This window comes from Podarcis raffonei, chromosome 3 (assembly GCF_027172205.1).
Source record: "Podarcis raffonei isolate rPodRaf1 chromosome 3, rPodRaf1.pri, whole genome shotgun sequence".
Classification (NCBI taxonomy): domain Eukaryota; kingdom Metazoa; phylum Chordata; class Lepidosauria; order Squamata; family Lacertidae; genus Podarcis; species Podarcis raffonei.
The window spans coordinates 39,011,461-39,036,821 of NC_070604.1; the positions used below are offsets into that span (position 1 = coordinate 39,011,461).

Here is a 25,361-nt window from a genome sequence, read left to right on the forward strand (position 1 = left end):
GAACTTGTTTAACAAAACAGGTTCATAGATATCTTGTTCTTCCTGCTTTCCTCCCTTGGGCTGTGCTCCAGAGATCTCTTTCTTAGAGCTGGGCTTAGTTTAAAATCAATATGACATCATCTAATAAATGTGTGCAGCGTGAAATATAATGTGGATGTAGATGAAGGGGAAACTAAAGCAAATGGAAAGCACAAATGGAACCTGCAACAGAATGTTACAGTGTGGACTGTTCAAATTCCCAGCCAGCCGCCCCATCTTCCATGACACTCCATTGCCTCCTTCCAACAGTCAGTCAACATTCTGTGCCCACTGAGCATTCTCAGTCTTCAATGGGCTGTTTGGGGGGGGGAAAGGCTGCCCTTTTTGTACTTCTGCAAAGTTTAGGGTTACTCTTGGGTTACCCCAGGCTTGCTGACACCTCCTTCTTAAGTGCATGGATATGTTAAGTGCATGGATATGTTCACTATTAGTGTATATTGGATTGTACATTTATTCGGTTTTCTATAGCGACTGAAGCAGTCAGAGCAGCAGCAGCAGCAGGAGCAACAGAGAAGTCATCATCCCCATAGAATTCTATAAGATCTCACCTCTATCATTGGGAAGTATGAGGAGTTACAGTCTGTCCAGTTGCACCATTCTCCCACCAACTAACTGGTAATACCTGATAGAGATAGGGGAGAAATTAGATTTTGTTTGCACCTTAGTGAGAAAGGACCTAATTTGCACTTCTCAAACCTTGACCTTGGCCTACTCAAGAAGTCAACTGGTTGAATCCAGACTAATAGCGCACTCCTAATCATGTCTACTCGGAAGCAAGTCCTATTGAATGGGGATTACTCCTAGGTAAGTGGCTAGGATTGTAGTCATGCTTAGTGTAGATTCATCAGAATCAATGGGACTTAAGTTAATCATGACTAACATAACCCACACTGATTTTAATGGATCTAAACGTGGATCCAACCCATGATTTACAGCCAAATCTAAAAGGCACCTGCATACTTTTCCAAACCAAATTCAATGGGAGTGCCTGGTAACAAGGAAATCTGCTAAACTCACACAAAAAAGGAAGCAGAAACCCTTCTTCATTTCCAGTAGCAAAGCATATTTTGAAAACAAATTGGTATTGTGAATAATGCAAATATTTTTTCCACACATTATTTCTATAAATATAAAAACTGCCAATTATTTTTATACATAGCCAATCCGGCATCTTTGTATTCCTCATCATTAATTCATGAATATTAAATCACCAAAAGAAAATGGTTCCCTTGATGTCATTACTTGTAATTAATTATGCATGTTATGAAACCAAACATTCACCACACATATCATGAAGAATTTTAAAAATGTTATAAAGCTTGGGAAAAGAGGGAGAGAAAATGTTATTTTTCCCAAACAGGGAAAAATAATAACGTACATGTTGCATTTATAAACATTTTATGAATAGAAATACAACAGTAAAATACTATATTGCTAATAAAACACTGAGCACAAAAGGCATAATTAGTAAATGATGATTAGAACTGTAAAAATAAATTTTACAGATGCACAGTCATTTGAATTAACCGCCAAGCCTGCAGCATATAGCTTGTTATGGGAAACAATCCACAAAACAAATTCTGTTTAAGCAAATTTCTTGTCTTTTTAAGTGGTTTCTAATTTCAGTCAATCAACTAAGTAAACATACCCTCCAACATTTTCCAAAGAAAATAGGCACGCCCTATTCCATAATAATAATAATAATACCATTATTATTTATATTATGCGGCTTAGTCATGCTGGCCACATGACCTGGAAGCTGTACGCCGGCTCCCTCGGCCAATAAAGCGAGATGAGCGTCGCAACCCCAGAGTCGGCCACGACTGGACCTAATGGTCAGGGGTCCCTTTACCTTTTTTAACTGGGTTACCCCAGCCACACTGGGCGAATTCCAACATACATAAAAGCCGGTGCCAGATTACCAAATAGGCAGTCAGTACCAGCCTACGGGCCCCATGCCTTTTAGGGGCCCTGCAACAACAGATCAAAATAATATTGATTTGATCTTGAAAGGAAAGTACAAAAATGTATTAGAAGATAATTTGCAAGGAGCGCCCTGAGATTTCGACTGCCTAGGGCCCTCCACAGGGTTTAGCCAGGTGCTGATAAAAGCATAATAAATCATTAAACATTTTTTTTAAAAAAAATTCCCTACACAGGGCTGCCTTCATAACTCCAACATTTCTCCAATGAAAATAGGGACATCCTAAGGAAAAGAGTGACATTCTGGGATCAAATCAGAAACCAGGGCAGCTTCTGTAAATCCGGGACTGTCTCTGGAAACTAGGGACACTTGGAAGGTCTGAGTAAATGGCTAATGAAATCTTTGCAGAAGAAATAATTTTAGAAACAAAGTGGAGTATTTACTTGTTATATCACCCAAAAAATACAGTGGTACCTCGGGTTACATACGCTTCAGGTTACAGACTCCGCTAACCCAGAAATAGTACCTCGGGTTAAGAACTTTGCTTCAGGATGAGAACAGAAATCACATGGCAGCAGCGTGGTGGCAGCGGGAGGCCCTATTAACTAAAGTGATACCTCAGGTTGAGAACAGTTTCAGGTTAAGAACGGACCTCCAGAACAAATTAAGTTCTTAACCAGAGGTACCACTGTAACCCAAAATGGGTTGTTTCCAATGGTTGTAAAAGTGGAAGACAGATTTCACAGCGGATCTACTTCTCAAATGTGGCTAGCTTCCTTTTTCTGAGAAAAGGCCAAAACGGGTCCCCCTCTCCACTTCCAAGCTTGTGTCTTTCGTTTGCTTTTCTGACTTCATCTTCTCACTTGCAAGACACTTGCATGCCTGATCCTAGTTCAGGGCTATCCACACCATAGTTGTAGTAAGAGTTACGTTTATTTCATCTTCAAACAATATATTCCACCCAGAGGACTGTAATATATTATGCATTTATTTAATTGCTGCACTTGCTGCGGGTACTGTATAGTTTGGCTTACCATGTTATCTAAACCTGGGCTCATGGTTTGCCTCCTCCAGCCAAAACCACAACCTGGAAACCCAAGAGGAAATCTTGATCACAGATTGTGGTTTCTCTGGAGTGACAATAATTTAGCTTAGTGTTACATGCAAACTAGCTGATGGTGAAATACTGGTAGTGAACACCAACCCACAGAGCAGTGAGAAAGTGTGAGCTTTATTAGAAAACTGCTTGTTACTACCTGAGAGCTATTTAAAACCATAACAAAAAAAAACAAAAAGCCTATCTGATGATAGGAATAAATAAGGAAGGCATTAATGTGATTAAGCTTGATTTGGAAATGCAACACACACTCTTAAGGAAATCTGTGTATGGGCTCATCACAAGTTATAACCTAGATCCAGTTATTCTGGGCTAGCTATGATGATCACTTCCAGGATTTTAGACTCCTCAAGCAGCTGTTTTCCTTTCAAGTGATTCGCCTGTAAACATTCATCATGACAGAAAAAGACTCAAAGTCCCCAACAAGGCTGATCTGAAGAAGTATAGAATTAGTTCATTTGTCATTCCTGATTGCATGCTTGTTACAGCATGCAAAAGAACCCCCTATTTGTAGGATCTGGCCTCTATCCAGCCCCATTAGGCATTCTGAAGCCCATTGATTTAAGAGGGCTTAAGTGCTCCTGTGTGCAGTGGTGGCCTCTGAGTTTACGCTTTAATCGTAATGGGGTTGTTACTACTTCCTTGTTTTGAGCAGCAGCAAGATTAAGAGCCTATGGAGATGATGTTTGTTTAATATTGGTTTACCTCTCACGATTTCTGCCTACTAATTCTAAGAATTGTACTTTTGAGCATGTTCAAAATTCTGTTACAATGCCACCAGTCTCAAGGTTTCTTTGCACAGAGGGAATTATTAATAAACTAGTTTAAGTCTATGATGTGGATGTGTCCATAAGTGTGAGGGCTGTCAGCTGATATTGCTGATTAAATAAAATAATTATCTCTGTCTGCAAGTCTGAGGAATGATATACTTATGCTGCTAGTAATGAACATACGAATTTCTGTCAAAAACTGATTTGAGTTCTCTTCCAAAGTTGCGTGTATACTGAATCAATGACTTAATAAAATTAAAGAAGTTGAGGCGGTTTTACATAGTCCTAATTCTAATCACACCAAAAGTGGACCCAAAAAATCATGCTTACCTCTAAAATGACATGTGATACATGGGACTGTAAGAGTATATTAGTATACAAGTTCCTGGACTCCTCAAAATAGCCAGTAAATAGCCTTACTTGTGGCACAGAAGTACTGTGGGGGTAGACCAGTAGGTCAGTTTACAGCACGTGAACTCAGCAATGTTCAGATTTTCTCAGGCGTAGAGATTTTAATTCCAATGTAATTGAAGACCAAGAATGCCACTGAAATCAATTCATCCCAGACTAATACCAAAATATAAGATTGTATCACAAGCTGCACTGACTCTTGCCTTCCTCTAAGATAAGGTCTTTCAATTGTTTCAACTTGTAAAAAAGATGTATAGCAGTGGAATGATGTTCAAGCCTCACATAGCTTTAGTCTGGTATGTTTTCTCCTAAGAATGACAGAAGAGCACAACTCCTATGCTCTGCCTCAACAGTTGGGGGCAGCAATGTTTTGGAATACCAGTTGCTGGAAACTGCAGAAAATGGTAGTCCTCTCATGCTCAAGTCCTGCTTGTGGGTTTCCCACAAGCATCTAGTTGGCCAATGTGAGAACAGGATGCTGGGCTAGATGTGCCATTGGCCTGATCCAGCAGGCTCTTCTTATGTTTGACAGTAGAAGTGACACCAGCTAGCTCATATTTGCCACTTTCCCCCTTGGTGTGCATTGGCAGTTCCCTGCTCACAGTGAGCAAATTATTTATTTCCATTGCAACAGCCTAACGTGTCTGGATATCTGAATAAGTCTCTCTCTCTCTCTCTCTCTCTCTCTCTCTCTCTCTCTTATCCAAAGCAATGCGTTTCGGACTAAAACCCTTTCAATCTGCTTTCAGACCTGGACCCAGCACTGAAACAGCCTTGGATGCCTTTATTTGGGATAGAGTCGAGATGAGTGCTCTACCCTGTTGATTCTTCTTGACCTATTAGTGCCTTTCAGTGTTATTAACCATAATATTCTCCGAATTGGCTGGATGGGATAGGAGTTGGTGGCACTGTACTGTGGTGGTTCCACTTCTTTCTGCAGGGCTGCAACTTGACAGCAGTGTTGGGGGCATTCTGTTCCATCTTGGCAGTAGGCTGTGGAGTTCTGCAAGGCTGTATCTTGGCACCCATGCTATTTAACATCAATATGAAACCACTGGAAGGTGTCATCTGGGGATTTGAAGAGCAGTGTTGCTCATGTGCTGATGACCAGCTTTATCTCCCCATGCCACCTGAATTGGGAAAGGGTATGCAGGTGCTAGACCTGTGTGTGAAGGTAGTGATGAGCTGGATAAGGGCCCATAAACTGAGGTCAAATCCTGAGAAGACAGAAACTTTGTGGGTAGATAGTTCCTGGGCCCAAGAATCAGGTAGATGGCTCGGTCTCTATAGGGTAACACCCCACCCCTTCAGGAATAGGTATGTGATCTAAGGATAGTCCTAGACTCCCAGCTTGAGGCTTAGGTAGCTTCAGTGGAAAGGAGCATCTGTGCCTGGCTACAGCTGGCTTGACAGTTACAGCCATTCTTGAACCAGCTTAACCTGGATATAGTTAGTCTACCCTCTCATAGCCTCCTGAATGGAATATTGCAATGTGTTTTACATTGGGGCTGCTCTGAAGACATCATGGAAACTGCAGCTGGTGATTTAGTCTGAGACAGTGAGGTGGGATCATATTACACATATCTAGAAAGGAAGGCACTGGTTGGTGGTGACCTACTGGGCCCAATTCAAGCTGGCAGGACTAGTGTACAGAGCCATGAACATCTTTGTACCGATGTCTATGGCCTGGAAGCCATGACAGGAAATAGGGTCTTCCCAGTTATGACACCCAGGATCTCCAATTCACATCCTATTGACATCAGTCTGTCTTCCACACTATTCTAATTCAGATGAAAACTGAAGATCTATTTAATTCTGTAGACCTCTGGAACATAAAAAGATGGCTCCGCTGATTTAATCTTATCTCTAACTATGTTACTGCTGACCATGTTAGTTAGGATTGTGATGGAAAAGTTGTTTTTTGTGTTTATTTTGCTGCTTGTTGTTAGTCACCCTGGGCTCCTGTGTGAGGAAGGGTGTAATATGAATGAATGTTTGTTGATGTTGTTTATTATGTTGCATGTTTGATTCTAATAAAAGGCAACAATCAGCCTCATCAGCTCCAACATAAATTCTATGAATACTGAGTGTTGGCTAAATTTGGTTTTATTTGTGTTCAAGAAGGGAGGCAACAGCATGATAATTGTATTTAAAATTTGTCTGCCTTTACTGAGAAAACAGACCATGTGTGATTCGACACATGTTTAATTCAAGCTATTTTAGCAATGTAACATAATAGAAGAAAGTAATTTGGTACTGAAATAATATGTTTTGTTCTGTCAAGCTACTTTTCTTATTTTCAATGTAAATTTTTAAACCAACAACAGCAAATACTGCAAATGGAAGCCCAAAACAAACTCAACTGATCTAAAATGTCAACATCTAAAGTAATTTTTGTTTTTTCTCATCCCAGCTTTTCCTGCTGTTAGTATTCACTTTCGAACCATTCCGACATTCATTGCCATTCATAAACAGATTGTATGTTGCTCCTTGTTAATGTTTGGTCTGTGGCGTGCTAAGCAAGATACATATTTCATTTCTCATCACATTGCAATTTGTAACCATTGTAGGAGGGGTCATCTATAATTTCCTGCAGTAAGTATGTCATGTGTTTGTTGTTGTTGTTGAACATAGAAACAATCTCTTTAAAAGCAGAACTAACACAAACAGCATCTGTGAGGATGTGGTCACAAGCGATACTCTGGTTCATCAAACCATGCCACTCAAAGAATGCACATACAAGGGTCCTTATGGATAAACAACAGTAGAGGCTGATGGGGAGGGTTCCACTTGGAATAGCTATACACAACTTTATTCCTGTTACTATGGTCCAAACTAGATGTGGCACACAGTCATGTGTATCTTTTCCACTAACTTCTAAAAACAAAAATAGCCTGGCCAGGTGCTGGTAAATTTAAGAGAAAGAAAATCGGAGAGTGGGGTGGTTGCTTATCACCCACTGATGGCTGCCATTTTTCCATTAAAAAAAATCACTATTCTCAAGCACAATGCTTAGATCTTACAACAGGTCCTGGGCACTGCTTATTTTTAAATCAAGGACCACCACTTGCTTGATGATAGGCTGATTCAAGCAAAACCATCCACTGTATCTGTGGCTCTTAGATGCTTCCAGGCAGTTGCTATCCTTGGGTGGGATTCAGTGGTATATTGGCAAGCCCGTGTTGCAGAATTAAAAGCTGGCTGAAGTCAGAACGGTTTGCTGCAATATCATATAACCTCCCCACAAGCAAATTAGGGTGAATGCTCATTAAAGAGGTCTCCTGGAAGCAAATGCTATGTCTTTTTCAAGTCTTAACATTTTCGTTTACCAAGCGAGTTCTCTTTCACAGTTACCTGTTCCATCTCAGGATAGCTGAGGTCAATTATTTCTCCTACTGTTGTTATGACATTCTGTAGGGTTAGTTGCCTCTCCAATTCCTACTTGCCTTTCAAAATCATTATCAGATTGGGGGGGGGCATGCTTTTAAGAAGCTAGAAGGTTGAGAAGGGCTTCCAGCATTTGAGGAGTGGGAATTAGTATATTGCTTTCTGCTTTTCTCTTCCATATAATGAATGCACAATGGTAGGTCTTGGGACCACCCATGCTGGAATAATGACTCACTCCCAAGTCTTGTACCCTCTGAAACAGACTTTTGAAGCTGTCTCTTCTTTTCTCCCTGATAGAACTCCCTGTAGTAATCTCTTTCTTTCCTCCTGCTCACCTAGCAGTTTCATATTCAACAGGTAACACACAAACAGGTATAGAGGACGACATCATCCCATACAGATCTCCATCATACCTAATTTGGCTGACTATCATGGGTGGTAGTCCACCAATAGCATTAAGTCTTGTAGCTCTATGCAAAACATTATAACTACCTATGAGAGCTGATGAAGCAAAAGTGGTTATGAGACCGAGCTATGAAGCAGGGAATCCCTGGTTCAAATCTCACCTCTGCTGTGAACTCACAGCAAAACTGCAAAACTGAGATTATAATACTTACTTACAGGGTTGCTTTGTAAGAATTACAATACAATCTGTTTGAAGGACTTTGAATACTCATTATTATTACTACAGTGGTACGAGTTACAGACACTTCAGGTTACAAACACTTCAGGTTACAGACTCCACTAACCCAGAAATAGTACCTCAGGTTAAGAACTTTGCTTCAGGATGAGAACAGAAATTGTGTGGTGGCGTTGCGGCGGCAGCGGGAAGCCCCATTAGCTAAAGTGGTGCTTCAGGTTAAGAACAGTTTCAGGTTAAGAACAGACCTCCAGAACGAATTAAGTTCTTAACCCAAGGTACCACTGTACTAGAAAGAGAGAGAAAATTCATTGGAGTGTTGGCATGGTCACCAAGAAAGGGGGGAGACAAAAACAAACCCCCACCCCTATTTTTGTGTGTTCACTTCTGCATATGTTTTAAAGACTGTCGCAAGGCAAATCTAAAAAAATATACTATAAACACCAACAACTGGGAAACACTTGCCTGCGAGCACTCCAATTGGAGAACAACCTTTACCAAAGGTGTCATGAGTTTTGAAGACACTCAAACTCAGGATGCAAGGGAGAAACGTGCTAAGAGGAAGGCACGCTTGGCAAATCCACAGCGTGATCAACTCCCGCCCGGAAATCAATGTCCCCGCTGTGGAAGGACGTGTGGATCTAGAATTGGCCACCACAGTCACTTACGGACTCATTGTTAAAACCGTGTTTATGGAAGACAATCTTACTCAGCTACGAGTGATCACCAAAGAGAAGAAGGGAAGAAGAGAGATCATTGGTGGGGCTTTTCTTGTAAATAACACAAGCCCCCTCAAAAAGAAGGGTCCCTGCCCCAAAGAGCTAACAACCTAAATTGCAGATTGCAGCAGTGTGTGAAAGATAAGAAAAGATGTGTAGTTAAAGTGTGGTGCTGATCATGGCAAGGTTGCAGGTTTGATCCCCATACAGGACAGCTGCATATTCCTGCATTGATGCAGGTTGGACTAGATGATCCGCAGGGTCCCTTCCAACTCTACAATTCTAAATGGGCAGAGGGGAGTCAAAGGTAGCTGATGCTTGTTTGGAGGAAAGGATTAAGTTAAAAGCACAGGAGAGGGTGGTGAAGGTGGAGTGGGGTGAGCTTGAAGACAAAATTTATTTAAATATGTGCAGACAGCATGTGTGAAGATCCTGCCCTCCCTTCTCCCTAAGTTTGTGCTGCAGTCATTCCCTTTTTCTCGCTATCCTTTTATCCTCTAGTTAAATCCTTAAAGGCAGTGCTAGAAACTGTCATGAGAACACTCCCAGGGCCCAAGCAAGCACAGTTTAGCATATTCAAGGGAGAATTAGCAGGAAGGCTGAGTGTCACACAGGGTTTTTTTTAATCACAGACAGCTGATATTACAGTGTAAGAACACCCTTGCTTTATATACGATGAGCTTTTTTTAAAAAAAAGGCAAATCAAACAGCAGCCATCCACTATTCTCTGCAGCATCGCTGCCATAAATAGATGCATTCCCATGGTTGGTTGATTTTAAATTTATGATAAAGTATATAAAATTAATGAGATGTGGCTACACTTAACATGCTGGGGGAGCGGAATCTACTCCCCTGCTGTTGTGCTCGTATCATGTACAGTACTTCAGAGTCGGTGCGCTGAAACCAGACACCCCTTTCATTCATGCAGTCAAACCCCAGGCAGTCTTATCTGTGACACAGCTTTAGACAATCCATACCTAACCCTTTTAATATTATTACCAGATTTGCATTGCAACCTCTTAAGCATGTGTTCTCTCTCTTGCTCGCTCGCTCTCTTTTTGCAAAAACTGGTGCCAGAGCTGGGGGCTGTCCTGCCGTACAGTTGTATTCTCTCTGTGTGCTTGCTGAGTGGGAGGGTCACACCGTGTGAGACTAATAAGGACAGAGCTGCGTCCCCTTCTCCCACTCTTTAGAGACTCCAGCAACTCCTCGGCAACTACAGCAGCTTTGTACAGGCATTTGCTGCGCTTCTGGGGAGGGGGAACTTAATCAAAGGTAAGAGCCTCTTGTTTGCGATCAGCTGATTTACACACAGTATACACTGCAAAGTACCGTGTGCTCTGCTTGGTTGGTTTGCTCTGGTTTTGACAGTGTCACAACTGAGCCCTCTATATAAATGGTATTATAGATTGTGCGCTGGCATATCAATAGCTGTCATTCTGTGCTTGTTACACTGTGCAGTCTGTGTAGCTGTGTGATGGGAAAACAGGTACTTTCCCCCCTTTTTCTTTTTGCACGGATACGCTGGTTTTAAATGAATGCCCTGTTCCATAAGGCACAGGGAACAGTTTAAAGCACATGCAAGGCTTAACATGTACAAACTGATGCAGTGATAATGAAGCTTGTGGGTATATTTTGTTCAATGTCTATATACCAAAGGAAATAACTGTGAGGGTGTGGGTGCGTTGCTCTGTCTTCAAGGGGCCGTTGCACTAAATTGCGTGTGTATATTGTGAAGGAAAAGAAAGTCATAGTGGGATGCTGAAATTCTAAAGCAGCACAGCTCCCATGAGGAACTATAGTGCTTCTGCTTTTTGCTGGATTCTATTTCTCTCTCTTGCTGTCGGGGATATTTTGTTTCGTAATATTGCTAGAGATCCTGCATTTGGGACCAAGAGAGTGTTGTCCCCTCCCAGGTACACACCTGAGTAAGCAGAATGGTAGAGCATAACCCCCTATAAATGAACCCCTCTTCTCCAAATACACACACACACACACACACACACACACACACACACACACAGAACAAGGATGCTATTCAATTTCCTATTTAGTCGCATTCTGAGGTGGGATGGTTTCTTTCCATATCTGTACAATTTCCGATTATTTAAATATTATACTGCTGTCATACAGAATCCCATAAGCAACCGGGGCATGTTGTAGCCGAAGTTAACAACTTTTAAGTCCCATTAATTGGAACGGAAGAGATGTTAGGCACATGCTTAAGTGCCCCACTAAAATGGATGCAACACAGAGGTGCTCCATATTTATTTGCTTTTTTAATTAGCTAAGGGGGGGGGGGAAGCATGTTAAAAGTCTTGATTAAGAACCACTTTGTGGGTTCCAAGGTATGGCACTCTCAGTCTCCCCCTTTCTACCACACCGCATAAACTTCTAAAAATGAAATATAAATATTTCCCTGTGCGGGTTCCAGATGTGGTTAAGGGTGGTGCATTTCCTTTGCTGGTGGTGAGGTGCTTGGGTTGGTTCCATTGTGACCGTTATGTGATGTGGTGGAAAACGGATAACGGAATGCCCTCGTGCTTTTGCTTATACCACTGTCACTCATAATGAGCAACGCTAAACTCTGGTTGCATTACACACCACACATTTAAAGCACCTATCCCCTCCAAAGACTTCTGGGAATTGTAGTTTAAGTGTGCTGGGAACTGTAGATCTGTGAGGAGCAAGTACAGTTCCCATACGGCAGTGGTGTCCAAACTTTTTTCAAAGAGGGCCAGATTTGATGAAGTGAAGGGCTGTGAGGGCCGACCAATGGGCCAACCATAGTTTTTGACCTTTTTTAGGATTGAAGTCGCTCAGCTTTTTTTAGGATTTTACCCCAGGAAATAGACTACCGCAGGGGCCGGATTAAACTGACTGGCAGGCCCCTGAGATGGATTTTGGACATGCCTGCCATAGGGGAAAGTAATATGTTTTAAATATATGAATACACCATGAAATGCATTGCTTATTAAGAGCAAAGTAACTTTTGAAAGCAATAACAATTCCCCCTACCCTCCCATCTTACAGCCTGCCTCACTTTGTTAATCCTCACTACAGATCTGATCTAGTCCACTGGGGGAACTGTCTTCAGTTCTGAAGTTTTCTCTCAAGAGTGGCTTCTCTTATATTTTAAAATCAGGGTGGCTTTGGGCATGCACCTACATTGAACCATTGTTTTGCTTGCTTCCCGTCATGCTTAAAGCAAACAAACCTGTGAAGTGCATATTTCTAAGGGTTCCTAAATCAATCACTCGTTTGCCAGAATAAGCACACACACCTCACACTTTTCTGACATGGCAAGTTCAAGGCTGGAAGCGCCCTGAGTTTGGACCACGTGTGCTCACTTTGTGACATTCAAAGGGCTCTGATGAGAACATTAGAGGATGCCATTTCCCAATGGAAAAGGTGTTAGGTGTTGTTAATCAGGATGTGAAAGGCTTAAAATAGAAATGCCAAAGCCCCATTAGCCTTTGAAAGCAGGGGAGCAGCCACAATAAGCAGCATTGGCTTCACACTCTGATGTGACTTGCATCTAAGGCTGCCATATTTTTTTTTACTAGCCTTCCTCCTGTGCTTCAATCAAAATCCTTTGCTCCTAACAAACATTAGCAGGTAAGGACTTTTCTGATATGAGGATAAATAGAGCCGTCTGGAAAGCTGTACAAATAATAAACAGGCTGTGGCAAAAAGGCCATAACTGTACCTGCTGCCAACTGAAGAGTTGGAGGAAACTACTGCCTGGGCCCAATCAAGCTGCAATAGCAAAATCAGGCAGTAAAAGCCTGTGGGGGTTAAAGAGTACTGTACCACTTCACAGGCAGCAGGGGAGCGTTGCAATCTTTAGCTGCTTCCTCATGTAAAAATTACCTCCAATTAAGTATATACTACACCAGGCTAGTCTATTCCCAGAGTTGCTGGCTGTCTCCTTGCTAAAGTTGTCCCCCCCCCCCAGAGGGAGCAGGTTAAACACAGAACAATATTTAAAAATGGGATCCCCCCTTCCAAATTCCCACAGGTTGAAGTGATACATTCCATTCACTCTTTCTTGCCCTCATTACTACTTGTCTGCTGCATATGTAGACTAGGCCTAGGTGAGCTTTTCTTGCACACGCAGGCAAGGAAGTAGGTCGAACGTGACATCCTCCTCTCTAAAGGTAATTGATATTTTCTTCTCCAGGCAAGGGTTTTCTGAGAGGAGTCGCTCTTTCACATATGTGTGTGTGGGCTAAGCACCTAAAATTCCTTTGGTGTGAGGTTGAGAGGAAGCACAGGTAAAGGTCCATTATATGTGCTTGGTGGTCCCTTCTCAGGCGTGTATGTATGAAAGAAAGGCTCAAGTATTCTCCAGTGTGCTTTAGAAATCTCAGGTAATGGATCTGTTACATGAAGGAAATGCGCAAGCGGTCTAAAGTGGTCCAGCTTTTAAGGTTGGCTAATACCTCCTAGTTTACGACACTCAATGTTTATTTGCCCTTAACTGCCAGGAAACTCTGGGTAGGTGCTCAAGTACGTGAACAAGTCCACCTGCCCGCCGTGGCTCGGCCTGTTCTGAAGCGAGTTCCAAGCTTGGGCAGAGAGAGAAGCTGGGCTATAGAGCATTTTTTTCCAATCCAATTTTGGAAGACGGAAGGGCGGTGGGAATGGGCAGTGCATAGACACTGGCTTGAGCGTTGCACTGCACGGGAAAGGAAGGTGAGAAATCAGCAGGAATCTCTATGCCTAATACTTCCCAGCTAAGAATGAATGCAGACAGCAAGAAAATAGCCATTGAAATCTGTTTCTAGTGGTAGGATTCAGCTCTGGAATTAAGGGGTGAAAGTAAACAGGAATGCAAGTTCATTCCATAAATCATCTACTTTTAACAGCTGTGTGACACGGAACCAGAAATTCAACCGGTGAGGTTCTTCCATCGCTCTGGCATGAAGATGCTGTAATGCAAGCTTTACCTACTGATTTTTTCTTAACACGGTTATTGAAAACAAAGGAACCTAGCTTGAAAAAGGTTGACAGCCATGCTAAACAATATCTCACGTGTGAGCAATCACGCAGGTACCTCCCACGCAGATTAGGTGGCAGGAATTATAGGATGCATTTTGAAACTATTGGTTAGGTGTTGCCTGTAGTACACTTTCTTTTAGAAATTAAGCTTCAGAATGGCAGTGGACTAATGCCCTGTGAGTTCTGCATGCACACTTCTTCCTGAAGGTGGGCAGATGATAATTTAAGCAAGCCTGGCCAAAGCAGCTTGCAAGAAATAGCAATTGAAATGCATTAGAAAAAGGAGCGGCACTGCCTTGGGTCAATAAAAACAATCAGTATCTGCAAGTGGGTTTTCCAGACAAGTGATGTGACTGCTTTTGTTGTCCTTATCAAGTACAATAACTTGTGTGAATAAAGATGGAGCCACACAGATGTCCTTCCCAGTTTCTTCTGCTCAGTTATGCAAGGAATGCTTGCAGGCCCCTCGTAATGGATAGTCACATGAAAGTCAGGGTTGCCATTGGGTTGAGCACACCCAGTCAATATCAGCAAGCCCTTGGAGAACAAAACAAATCCCAAGATCACCAGGAATGAGCCAGGAGTTTGGAACCAGGAGTTTGGAATAAGAAGGTCTCTGCCTGCGCATGTGGAGGGTCTTCATCCCGGCTCAAACATAGATACACCAGCATGTCCAAATGAGGGTAAGTCCCTCAAAGGGGTATAGCAGGGATGGGATAGGGGGAAACTTACCCCTATTCAAAACTCCTTTCAGTTCACTCATGTGACTAGCAACCTAGCGGACATTACACTGGCAAAAAGAACGGTCTAAGTCAAACTCTATTTTAAAAGCTTGTTTTACTGCTGCTAAGCTTGGGCTGCCTCAGCTGGCAATATCTTTGCTTCCCAATAGAGTTTTAAATAAGGGTAGTTTAGGTAAAGGGACCCCTGACCGTTAGGTCCAGTCGTGGACGACTCTAGGGTTGCATCACTCATCTCGCTTTACTGACCGAGGGAGCCGGTGTACAGCTTCCAGGTCATGTGGCCAGCATGAATAAGCCACTTCTGGTGAACCAGAGCAGCGCACAGAAACACAGTTTACCTTCCCGTTGGAGCAGTACCTATTTATCTACTTGTACTGTGTGCTTTTGAACTGCTAGGTTGACAGGAGCAGGGACCGAGCAACGGGAGCTCACCCCGTTGGGGGATTCAAACCGCCGACCTTCTGATTGGCAAATCCTAGGCTCTGTGGTTTAGACCACAGCACCACCCGCATCCCTCTTAAGGGTAGTTTACCCCGGTATGAATTACCCTGGCTTCCTGTAGCTTGGATTGCTGTGCCTATGTTGTATCCAGTAGTCCTACTTGTACTCATTGAAATTAATTGGGATGTCTAACTTAGGGCCACTGATATTAATGGACCTACTATGAGTAAGACTAGCATTGGCTATAACCCTCAATAATGCCTTAAATTCAAGCTTGCAGGAATCATAGTGGGGGCAAGGATAGGTTGAAATGAAACATACAAACAGAAACACCGAGGACCTACAATGTAAGATACTGTGGGAAAGGTGGGACGATTCCAATTTTTTATGTGCATGACACTTATTTTTAAAATATATACACACACAAATACATCATTTATTTAAAATGTTTATACCTGGCTTGTGCAACGAAAAACATCTCTATCTATAGATATGATGCAAACTAGTACAGAAAGCTAAGGCTGTGTACCCATTACTGTTTGTTTGCTCCAGTGTGTGTGCACCAATGGCGTTTGACATCAAGTACACATGACATTAGCCACAACCCATGTCTATCATGCAGTTCTTTGAAAAGTACTGCTGCTGAACGGATGCATTTTTCCTCAAACGAGCTTCCACATGTTTTGAAAATAGAAACGCATGTTCTCTCTGCAGTTAAGCTGAGGTGAGACAACTCAGATGGCCATGCATGCACAGATGACAGCTTCATGAATATGGCTTTGGGGGGTTGGGGGGGAACTGAACACGTAATGTGCATCAGGTAAAGACATCCCTACTCTCTCTAGTGGATAGCAACGTGCAAATGTGATTTGCAAATGTGACTTGCAGTACACCTAACTGTATTTTAAGCCATTAATGTGTACGTAGCCTAAGATCTGCAGATTGCCAGAAAGGTTTTCAGAACTTGAGATTCATTGCCTCTTAGGGTCATACTACACATTATGCCTGGAGAATATAATTTATTTCCCTAAACTTTTTTGGTTTTTTGTTTTTTTTACTGAAATGCAGCAACAAGGCTGCACAGATGAAGGGATTTTTAAAAATTGTTTGTTCCTGTACTGTTTGTTTCCCCTTCTGGGCAATATACAAAGTGAGCTTTTGATCAGGAAAATAGGGCTGGAATGAAAGGTTAAAGACCCAGACACCCTTGTTTCCCTTCCCTGCTGTTCTGTCCAAATTGGCAGGCCCCACCTTTCAGGTAAAAAAAGTTGGGAGATTAAAGAGTGCTCACTTTCTATAATGTGTCATTTTGGTCCTTAGAATTCCAATAAAGCCACCTTTTAAAAATGATATTTTTATTTATTTATTTTCTCAAACAAGCAATATGTCAACCAAACTGAAAGAAAACAAAAATCCAAAACCCAATTTCTGAGTCAGCTATACAGGCTTCCCACAGTATCTTCTAATGACATTCCATCAAATCATACAAATACAGACAGATTTATTTCCTGCATGTAACCAGAAAAGAAAAACCAAGAAATGGAATAAGGCTTAAGCTGTTTGCAGAATCTTAAACTGGTTTTTGTATTTTATGCATCTATGATTCCCATGTAATATTTTTGGCTAAAACGTACATTCAGCTGAAAAATGCACTTAAATAGTGTGCAAGAGTCTGAAAGTTGTGTTGAGTGTCATGCGTGAAAAATGCTTTCCAACTCCTTGAGAAAGGCAATAGAATTTAGGCATATGCTCCTAGAATCCATTTATCCAAATGAGATTCAAGCATGATTTTGCCATCACTCAACTATCTTCTTTTTTGTTTTTTAGTGAGTCTAACTTCCAAAATAAAGAATCAACCATAGCCTCTTCTTGCTCTTGGCCTTATAAAGGCAACATTAACGTGAACACAACATATAGATGGTACCAATGGATCTGAAGTAGGAGCAGCCTATATTACCCCACTGAGGGCCAAATGGGAAGATACTGCTGCATGCCACCCAATCTCTGAGCAGTGCGAGATTCCACATGGCCACATCTATTGTCCTTCAGCTTTCATCATTGCCCACTGCAAACTGGAAGTCCCCTCTGGCATTGTCTTCTGCTAACCAGCCAGAGCACAGGGCAGGGCTAATAGTCTTAGACTTGCTGATAGCTTCTCTCTGTGTTTTCTATTAGGTCAATGACTCGGCCATTCCAGTGATAACCTCTGGGTGGTTCCTCTTGGTAGCTTCTCTGCCAGGCAGTTTACAGGACAAGGGTAGCTGAGTGCAGCAATCAAAGTCTAACCCTCTTAAGCAGTGATAAATTCTAACATTTACTAGATCGAGGAATTTAGGGGGATCTGCGCCCTCCCCACGTACTCCTAACAATACATTAACTCAGTGGCTTTCAACCAGTGTGCTGTGGCACCCTGGGGTGCCTTGAAGGATGGTCAGGGGTGCCATGGGCAACACTGGCCTCTGTCCCTCTTTCCTTCCCTCCCTGCTCTGATGTCCTCTTGTTTATTGTAGCAGCCCGGGCTATAAGCTCCACAGGCAAATGGTGCCTCTGGGAGGCACCTCTCTTTGGGGTGGGGGGACAGCTCAGAAACCAAGGACGGCAGCGGCAGCTGTCCGGAGGACTCCCAAGGAAAGGGGAGAGGAGGTTGAGGGAACACTCCACAAGGGAAGGTGTTTGAAAAAGGGCGAGATGCTGCCAGCTCTGCAGGCAAGGGGTGACATAACTGGGCTCCTGAGCCCCACAGGGCGTGCCGCAGAAAGAACGTAGTTGGTTAAGGGAGCCGTAGACTCGAAAAGGTTGGAAACTTCTGCATTAACTCTTTCACTATTAAATGCAGTTTAAAGAAAAAGACAGATTGCCAATGTAGGGGCCCTGATCTAGATTGGGATTCTAGCACAAGGGCAATGGGGTTTGACCCTCCTACCCCACTATGATCCTGACCTAGATTGGGGGACCCTTGTCAGCAATTCCCATAGGCAAGAGTTGAAGTCCGTCCGTCCCCCCCATGCAAATTGTTGGTGTACCACCATAACCGTGGATTGGAATAGGTATTGTAGTGGGGAGGCAAAGGGTTAGGTCTGCATATATTCTTCCCCCATTCTATTGTCTTTATCTGGACTGGGTCTTCCATGCTTCACATTCATGTGGAAAAAAATACTACACTTACTGCATAGTTTGACCCGGACTCTTTTTTATATACAGTAAATAATCATCCTTATTTGGATTTTTTATTTTTACTTTTTTGCATTTTACTATGTTCTGTTAAAGTCTGAATTCTCTTTTCATTATATTTTGTTGTATACATTCAATTCTTCTTTTATGCAGTCCAAAATGGAACTGTCCTTTCCCGCCTCATTTACATATTTTCTGAGACATGAAAGCTGCTGAAAAAGAAAAAGAAATCTAGATATAGGAATGATACATCAGTATGAGATTGTGACTGCTCCACTCATCCTGCTCATAGTGAGTGCATGTAGTTTAGCTTTAAGTATCATAGGCTAAAAATAATCAAAAATAAAAATGCTAATCAGCTATTACTAACACATGATAATTTGGTGGTCTTTTGACCAATATATTCGACCTTAGCATAGCTGAAAACCTATTACTCAACAATCTAAAAAAGTAGCTAAGAAGTACTCTTCATTGTCTTCTTATAAGTCTAAAATTAGCCTGCAAACACCCTTTGTGTGTGTGCGCACGCTTTTTTCACACTAATAAATGATACACATTGTACTTGACTGATGACTCTTCTCTCTCTTCACAACTACTTGTGATTTTTGCAGAAGTGAGAGGAAGTATAGTTCAGGGATGGAAAATTGAAAACGAAGTTCACCTTAGTTGTGTTACCATCAATCACAGGCTATTTCAGTAAGCAAAGTTACAGAGAGCCTACATAAATAACATGCAGTCAATACATATCAAATTTTAAAACATTTCTAGCAGTCATTGGTCAGCACAATGTAAAATTATTTTCTGCTCCCAAATGGCAAAAATAAAATGCCTGTGAAACAGAAATTATTCAAAGGCCGCAATAGAAAGAGCTACAACCTATGGCTCTAGGGCTGGCCCCAGACATCTGGCTGCCTGAGGCAGAGCAGCAAAAGTCACCCCTTCCCAGCCTTGGTACCCAATACCAGTCAAGTTATTTTTGCAACTGTGGCAGAAAGTGCTACAGCTACCCCATCTCTGCCTCTGCAGATAGAATAATAATAAATTAAGTAACTAACAACTTGCTATCTTTTTATGACCCCAAAATCAGCTGCTTGAGGTGACTGCTTCACCCTGCCTAATGAGAGGACCAGAACTGGGTCCTCAGAGCAGCAGTTATACTCAACATGGGCTTCTCAACAACTAGAAATTGACTATATTTCCCAGGCAGAATAATGAACTAAGGATTTATTATACAGTCATGGATGTGTGTTAAAAAATTGCTATTGGTCATCAGGGATGCTCATGGAAAGTACACAAACAGCTGGTTTCCATTTTTAGATTTGGATCGTAATTAGCTGGTAGCAGGGAATTATCCAACCAATTATGTTACAACACATCTCAATTCGGAAGTAAGACCCACTGAATTTAGTCAATGAGATTTACCCCCAGGTGAGTACGTATGTATAGTGCTACATGAATGGCTCAACAGTCTATACGCCTCTTTTCCCCTTATAACTCAGGTGTATGTTGCTACATTTGTTTGTGTGTATGTACGTGTGTACCAGTATGCATATGTATCTAAAAAGGGAATATTTAGATGATTCATAATTATGTAGGTTTTAGATTAACTGGCAGCAATGTAGTTAAAGGGTTTGATAAGTATAGAGAGGAAGGTTGCTTCGTTGATGTGATTTTATTTTAGACTTCACAAAAAATATGATTAATTTTAAATATAGGGGGAAGCTTCTCAAGTACTAGTCCCTTAACCCATGAAACAAAAGTGTAAAGGTGAAATCATGTGCAAATTCCTGAGACCCACAGAGGAAGATGGAGCAGCATTTCATCACCCCTCCATCCTGTCTAGATATAGCTCCAGCTGAGAACTTCTGCTATGTACATGAAACTAAATTATCCTATACTTTTACGCAACTAATTGTATTTCTTGTAGGCTGCCTTGTGAGGGTTTTGCCTCGAAAGGCAGCATATAATTACTAATAATAAAATAAACAAGCTGAACCTGAGTCCATTGATTTCAATGAACTCAGGCATGCCTAACAATTTTCAGTGGAAGAAGTAGAGGGGCTTTAAATGAAATTTGTAAGTCCCAACTTCCCCCACATTTTAGCCAAATCATGCTCCACATAACCTTAAAACAGTACCTGTCACAGCAGGTAAGCAAGGTCAAGTCTTCTTTGGCCCCTTGTAATTTGAGCACTGGTGTCTAAATCTGGATATATCTGGGCTGGACATTCACAAGGCAACCTGCTTGACCACAGTGGAATCATAAGAGTGTTTTTAATCACAAATGTTTTCATTTCAGATTTCTGGTCATTTGTTCACATGTGTTCAAGAGGAGATGAAGGCAATTGGATCTTGCATAATTTGGCTTGGGTTGGCCATCCTTCTTCCAGTCTCTCATTCTATAGCAGTCACTGATAAAACAGGTATTTATTTATTCCTCTTCCTTTCTAATTAGGCACAGAAACTTTGTCAGGGTGATATCGATGCTTTTGAGAGAATAGTCCAGTCGTTTGCAAAGTATAGAGGCACAGAAGGGCTTTTCGAGATGTTCAACAGGGCAGGTACAGCTATGTAGAAAGTTGTACTCTCTGCATAATAAAACCACCACATGGAAAGTGCATGTACAACGAAATGCATGGAGGGTTAATGGAGCTTTGGAAGCTAATCTGGAAAGTATTTAATTAAACTTCTCTATTAAAAGATGTTTCCACCCCAAGGTATCTAACAGCAATATTTCCATTTCCTGTCCACTCACAGGAGTCTACATTTGGAATGAGCTTGCAATCGTTTACAGTTATGTTGTGCTGCTACTGATACTTCCTCATTTTCTTAAGTTACATATTGAAAAAGAACCCAGCCCTGGGCTTTGAAACAGAGCACAGTCATGAGTGCAGTTTGGTTTGCTTGGTTCCATATGTCCTGCACCATGATCCTGACGATACTTAGATGGGAATGTCATATTGCTTTTAATGGAATTTTCTTCCATGCAATTGTGCATGAGATTGGCAATTGAAATCAGTGAATGTAAGGACATGAATGGGCCTGTTCTTCAAAGAAGCAAATGTGCTCAGGAACCTCACTAGCCTTTCTCTGGATCAGTGCTTGTCTGATAATGTGTATGTGCTATGACACACACAAAAAAGGTTCCTAGGAAAAGTTATATAAGGTGAAGAAGAAACACTTTTCACCAGTACTTTATAACTTCTGCTGCTTTGCTATTTTTTCCTTCCATCTGTTTGATTTTTTTTCCTTGCAAAAAACACATATAAACCTGCTGCCCTTCCACTTATACATCTCTCTGCCGCTGCTCACCTTGGCCCTCACAAAACTTTTGGACCATCTGCCTCTTAAAATCGTCAAGACAGTTATCATCTTCTGGGGATTAAATCAGTTTTTGTAATTGCAGAAATAGCTGGTTTAGATGTATTTCATCGAACGTTGACCTGGCAGTTTCTGAGGACTGGCCATAGACTGCATTCGTATTTTGATAGTTCACTGGTGCTCAGTCTACAACACCAGGTGGGATGATTCAGAATGACCCCACAGAGGGCACAACCACACTTGCCCCATGATTTCAAGTTACAGGTCCGATGGGGCTTTTTGGGGGGGGGGGTTCTGCTGCTTTTTCCAGGAAAACCTGCTGTTTACTGCTGAATGAGAACAAGCATCAATCGGCTTTTCTGCGGATTGACCCATGACTTTAAATCACAGGATGAACAAAAGTGTAGCTGGGTCCTAAGACATCTACATCAAATGTTGTAGGAGAGAATCTTACTGATTTACACATGGACAAAATAACAACACTTTTTGAATAGAAAAATGAAATGGGATTGATTTTCAGATTGCAACGTTGTTCATATAACCCATACAAAAAAGGTGGAAGGTATGAGCTATCCCATCTAAATGCTAAAATTTAATATAAAATATATTTAAGAATTATTTTTCTTAGACCAGCAGGAGTCCAATGTTAAGCGGAACCTCCAAGCATCTTGAAATACCAATAATAAGTGCTAAGTGATTACAAATGTGCTGAAGGGTAGCAAGAACTGTGGATAAGCAAACCTTGCATTACAGTCTCTTTCCTAAACTCTTAAGGCAGCAAAACCTCCTCAAGACTCGCTGATCTCAGCTCCTGAGAGAAATGGAAAGCAAACTACCAAGTGAACCTACCATATCCTTCCCTTGCCCTTTTCAGGTGTGAAGTTACAAAGTTCTGGATGCAATATATCCTTAATTGGATGGTTGAATGCACAGACTATTTGTTTTTCAGGGTCTCAGGTGATCAGCACTATCAGAAATGACTATCAGAAATGAAGAATGACAAAATTCACCAGAGAAAGTTAGCAGTCCACCACTGATGCTGAATAGTGACCCTTCACTATAAACAAAAATATCTAAAAACAATATTGACACCCTGCACCTTCCCCATTTCTGCTGTCCACCGTAACATAGGCCTTAAAGTATCTACAAGTTTTTGAGCCAAAATGCAGAGGATGGAGGTTTGAGAGGCAAAATGTTTCTGGTTCAGCATAAAATAATGAAAAGAGTCAAAGTTATTTATGCCAAGAGAAACTGCTGAAGTAGGCATATCAAAGGAGAGCTAAATCTCTAAGCACCTCATTCTACTAAAGTTCTCTTTTTGCACCACTATTCAGTGAAAAGTGAACTCTATACACCTTTGGATTTCCTTTTGAGTCTGTTTCCATAGGATCCCCTTATGTCTCTGTCCCATCCCTGATGCCTCCTCATTCCTTAGAATCTTAGATGATCCTATATTGCTGAGTTTGTTTCTCCTTGGGTCCATGGCTGTTTTGGATTGAGACTCTTACACATCGCACACAATGGTCTAATTGCATTGAAATGATTCTCAGAACACTTGGAGCTTCACAGAAAGCTCCCAATTAACCTTGATTTTTAAAGTGGCATATACTGAAATATGAAGGCAATTACTCACGCTAAAGAAAAGAGAGAGATTACATGTGTGGGCTGTTATGAAGGAAGAAGTAAGGTTTGCTTTCTGCTTAGTATCCTGAATGAGCCTGGGGAATGACTTCATTTAATTAGCTAATATTGTATTAATTAAGGAAATGGCAAGGCTGGGGATGGGGTTGGGGGAGAAGAAGAGATGTTGCAGAGCGGCAGATTATGCTGGTTACGCTTGCAGCAGCCTGCCTGGGCATATGCCGATAGCTTTTTGGTTCATAGCAATGTTCCCCTTCAGTTTTCGCTGGTGCAGAACTGCTGGTATAAGAGCCATTTACTGGAGGGAAGTGATTACTTCTAAAAATAAAATCTAATAAATCTAAAAGAGAGGGTTGTGTTACAATACTGAAGCTCACGGAGCTGTCAACAGCCATGTGTTAGACTAAAAATGAGTTATTTCTTGTAATTGTTTTATTCGTTGACTTTTCAGGGATTAAGGTTGTTTAGGAACATTTATGTTTTCACTGGATTCATAGGATTTCTCTGTTGGCAGGGCCATAAAGAGTTTTAAGTGCTAATTTATACATTTTAATGGTACACAAGTCCGTTAAAAAAAAAATCCTTAGTGATTATTGCTGTGTGTTCGAAATTCCTATTATGGGCATCATTCTACTACAATCCTAATCTTCCTACATATGGGCGCCATCTACACTTCCAAGGGGTTTTTCTTTTGGCCGCATCAATCCACAGAAAACCCGATTGATGTATGTTCTCATACAGTGATAAAACAGTGGATTTTTCTGGGGCAGCACAAATGAAAGACTTCTCAGACCTTTGCCTAGAAATCATAGGGCAAACGGAAGTGTGGGCGAGCCCTTAGTCTTGACGGACTAAGGCTGCAATCCTGTGCACATTTATGTCCAAATACATCCCATTGAACTAAGTGAGTTGTATTACCGAGTAAGCATAAATAAGATCGGGTTGCACGTCCCATTGAAATCAATGGAAGATAGTAGGTGCAACTTACTTAAATCTGTTGATTCCAGTGGTATGTGCTGATGTCCTTTGCATCCTTACCTGGAAGTAAATACCATTGAACACAGTGGGGCTTACTTTGGAGCAAACTTCCATGGGCATGTGCTGTTAGTCATGATGACTATGCTTAGCTGGTTCATTGCTGTGAATGGTAGGGACTAATTCAGGGTCACATCCACACCATTCCTTTGAAGCACCCTTATACCACTTCCTTGGAGCTGTAGTTTGTTAAGCATGCTGGGAATGGTAATGAAGGGTTTCCTAATAACTCTCAGTACTCTTAGAAGTTCTCAGTTCTCAGAATTCTTTAGGGGAGGCCATGATTGCGTTCCAATTCTAACTATAGAGATTCAGAAGGTCTCAGTAACTTCTCTATGGAATCCTAGATTTCTGACAAAGAGCATATTAGCAATATACAGTGGTACCTCGCAAGATGAAAAACTCGCAAGACGAAAGGGTTTTTGGTTTTTTGAGTTGCTTCGCAAGACGAATTTCCCTATGGGCTTGCTTTGCAAGACGAAAACGTCTTGCAAGTTTGTTTCCTTTTTCTTAAAACCGTTAATACCCAGGGTGCATTGCTTGAAGAAGTGCAGTTGCACGCGGTGTGGTAGCCTTTTTTGAGGTTTTTGAAGACTTTGGTGATTTTTGAAGCTTTTCCAAAACTTCTTTTGAAACCGTGCTTCGCAAGACGAAAAATTCGCAAGACGAAAAAACTCGCAGAACAAATTAATTTCGTCTTGCGAGGCACCACTGTATTAGCTTCCGGTCAGAATTTTAGACACCACTTGAGTTTGCAAAAATGTTCTTCAGTCTTGCTGTTTTTAATTGGTTTGTTGGAACCCAGTAGCAGTTCTACCGTTCTCTTGTTGCCATTGTTGTTTAGGGTGATTTTTTAAAAGAGGAAAAGCAGAAAGACGGATTAACAGAGAAAATGTATAGGAAAGAGAAAGAGAAAAGAAATCACTTGCAATTAGGGCAAAGCTCCTTTAGTTCTGTGGAAGAAGGAATGTCAGCAAATGCTGTTTATCATCCCTGCA

The 25,361-nt window shown here is 41.6% G+C and overlaps 1 protein-coding gene across 4 annotated transcripts in view; it reads left to right on the forward strand.

The window, feature by feature from the left end:
- The first annotated feature begins 9,972 nt into the window (after positions 1-9,972).
- COL19A1 (collagen type XIX alpha 1 chain) overlaps positions 9,973-25,361 on the forward strand; it is a 188,577-nt gene continuing 173,188 nt past the window's right edge. Inside the window, exons 1-2 of one of the 4 annotated variants that reach the window (XM_053381239.1) lie at positions 9,973-10,282; positions 20,666-20,789. In XM_053381239.1, coding sequence (XP_053237214.1) covers positions 20,702-20,789 — 88 coding nt within the window. In that variant the 5' untranslated portion in view covers positions 9,973-10,282; positions 20,666-20,701. Of the gene's footprint in view, positions 10,283-13,057; positions 13,168-20,665; positions 20,790-25,361 lie in introns of those variants that run through there. The other 3 variants (XM_053381238.1, XM_053381236.1, XM_053381237.1) reach the window with 3 other exon arrangements.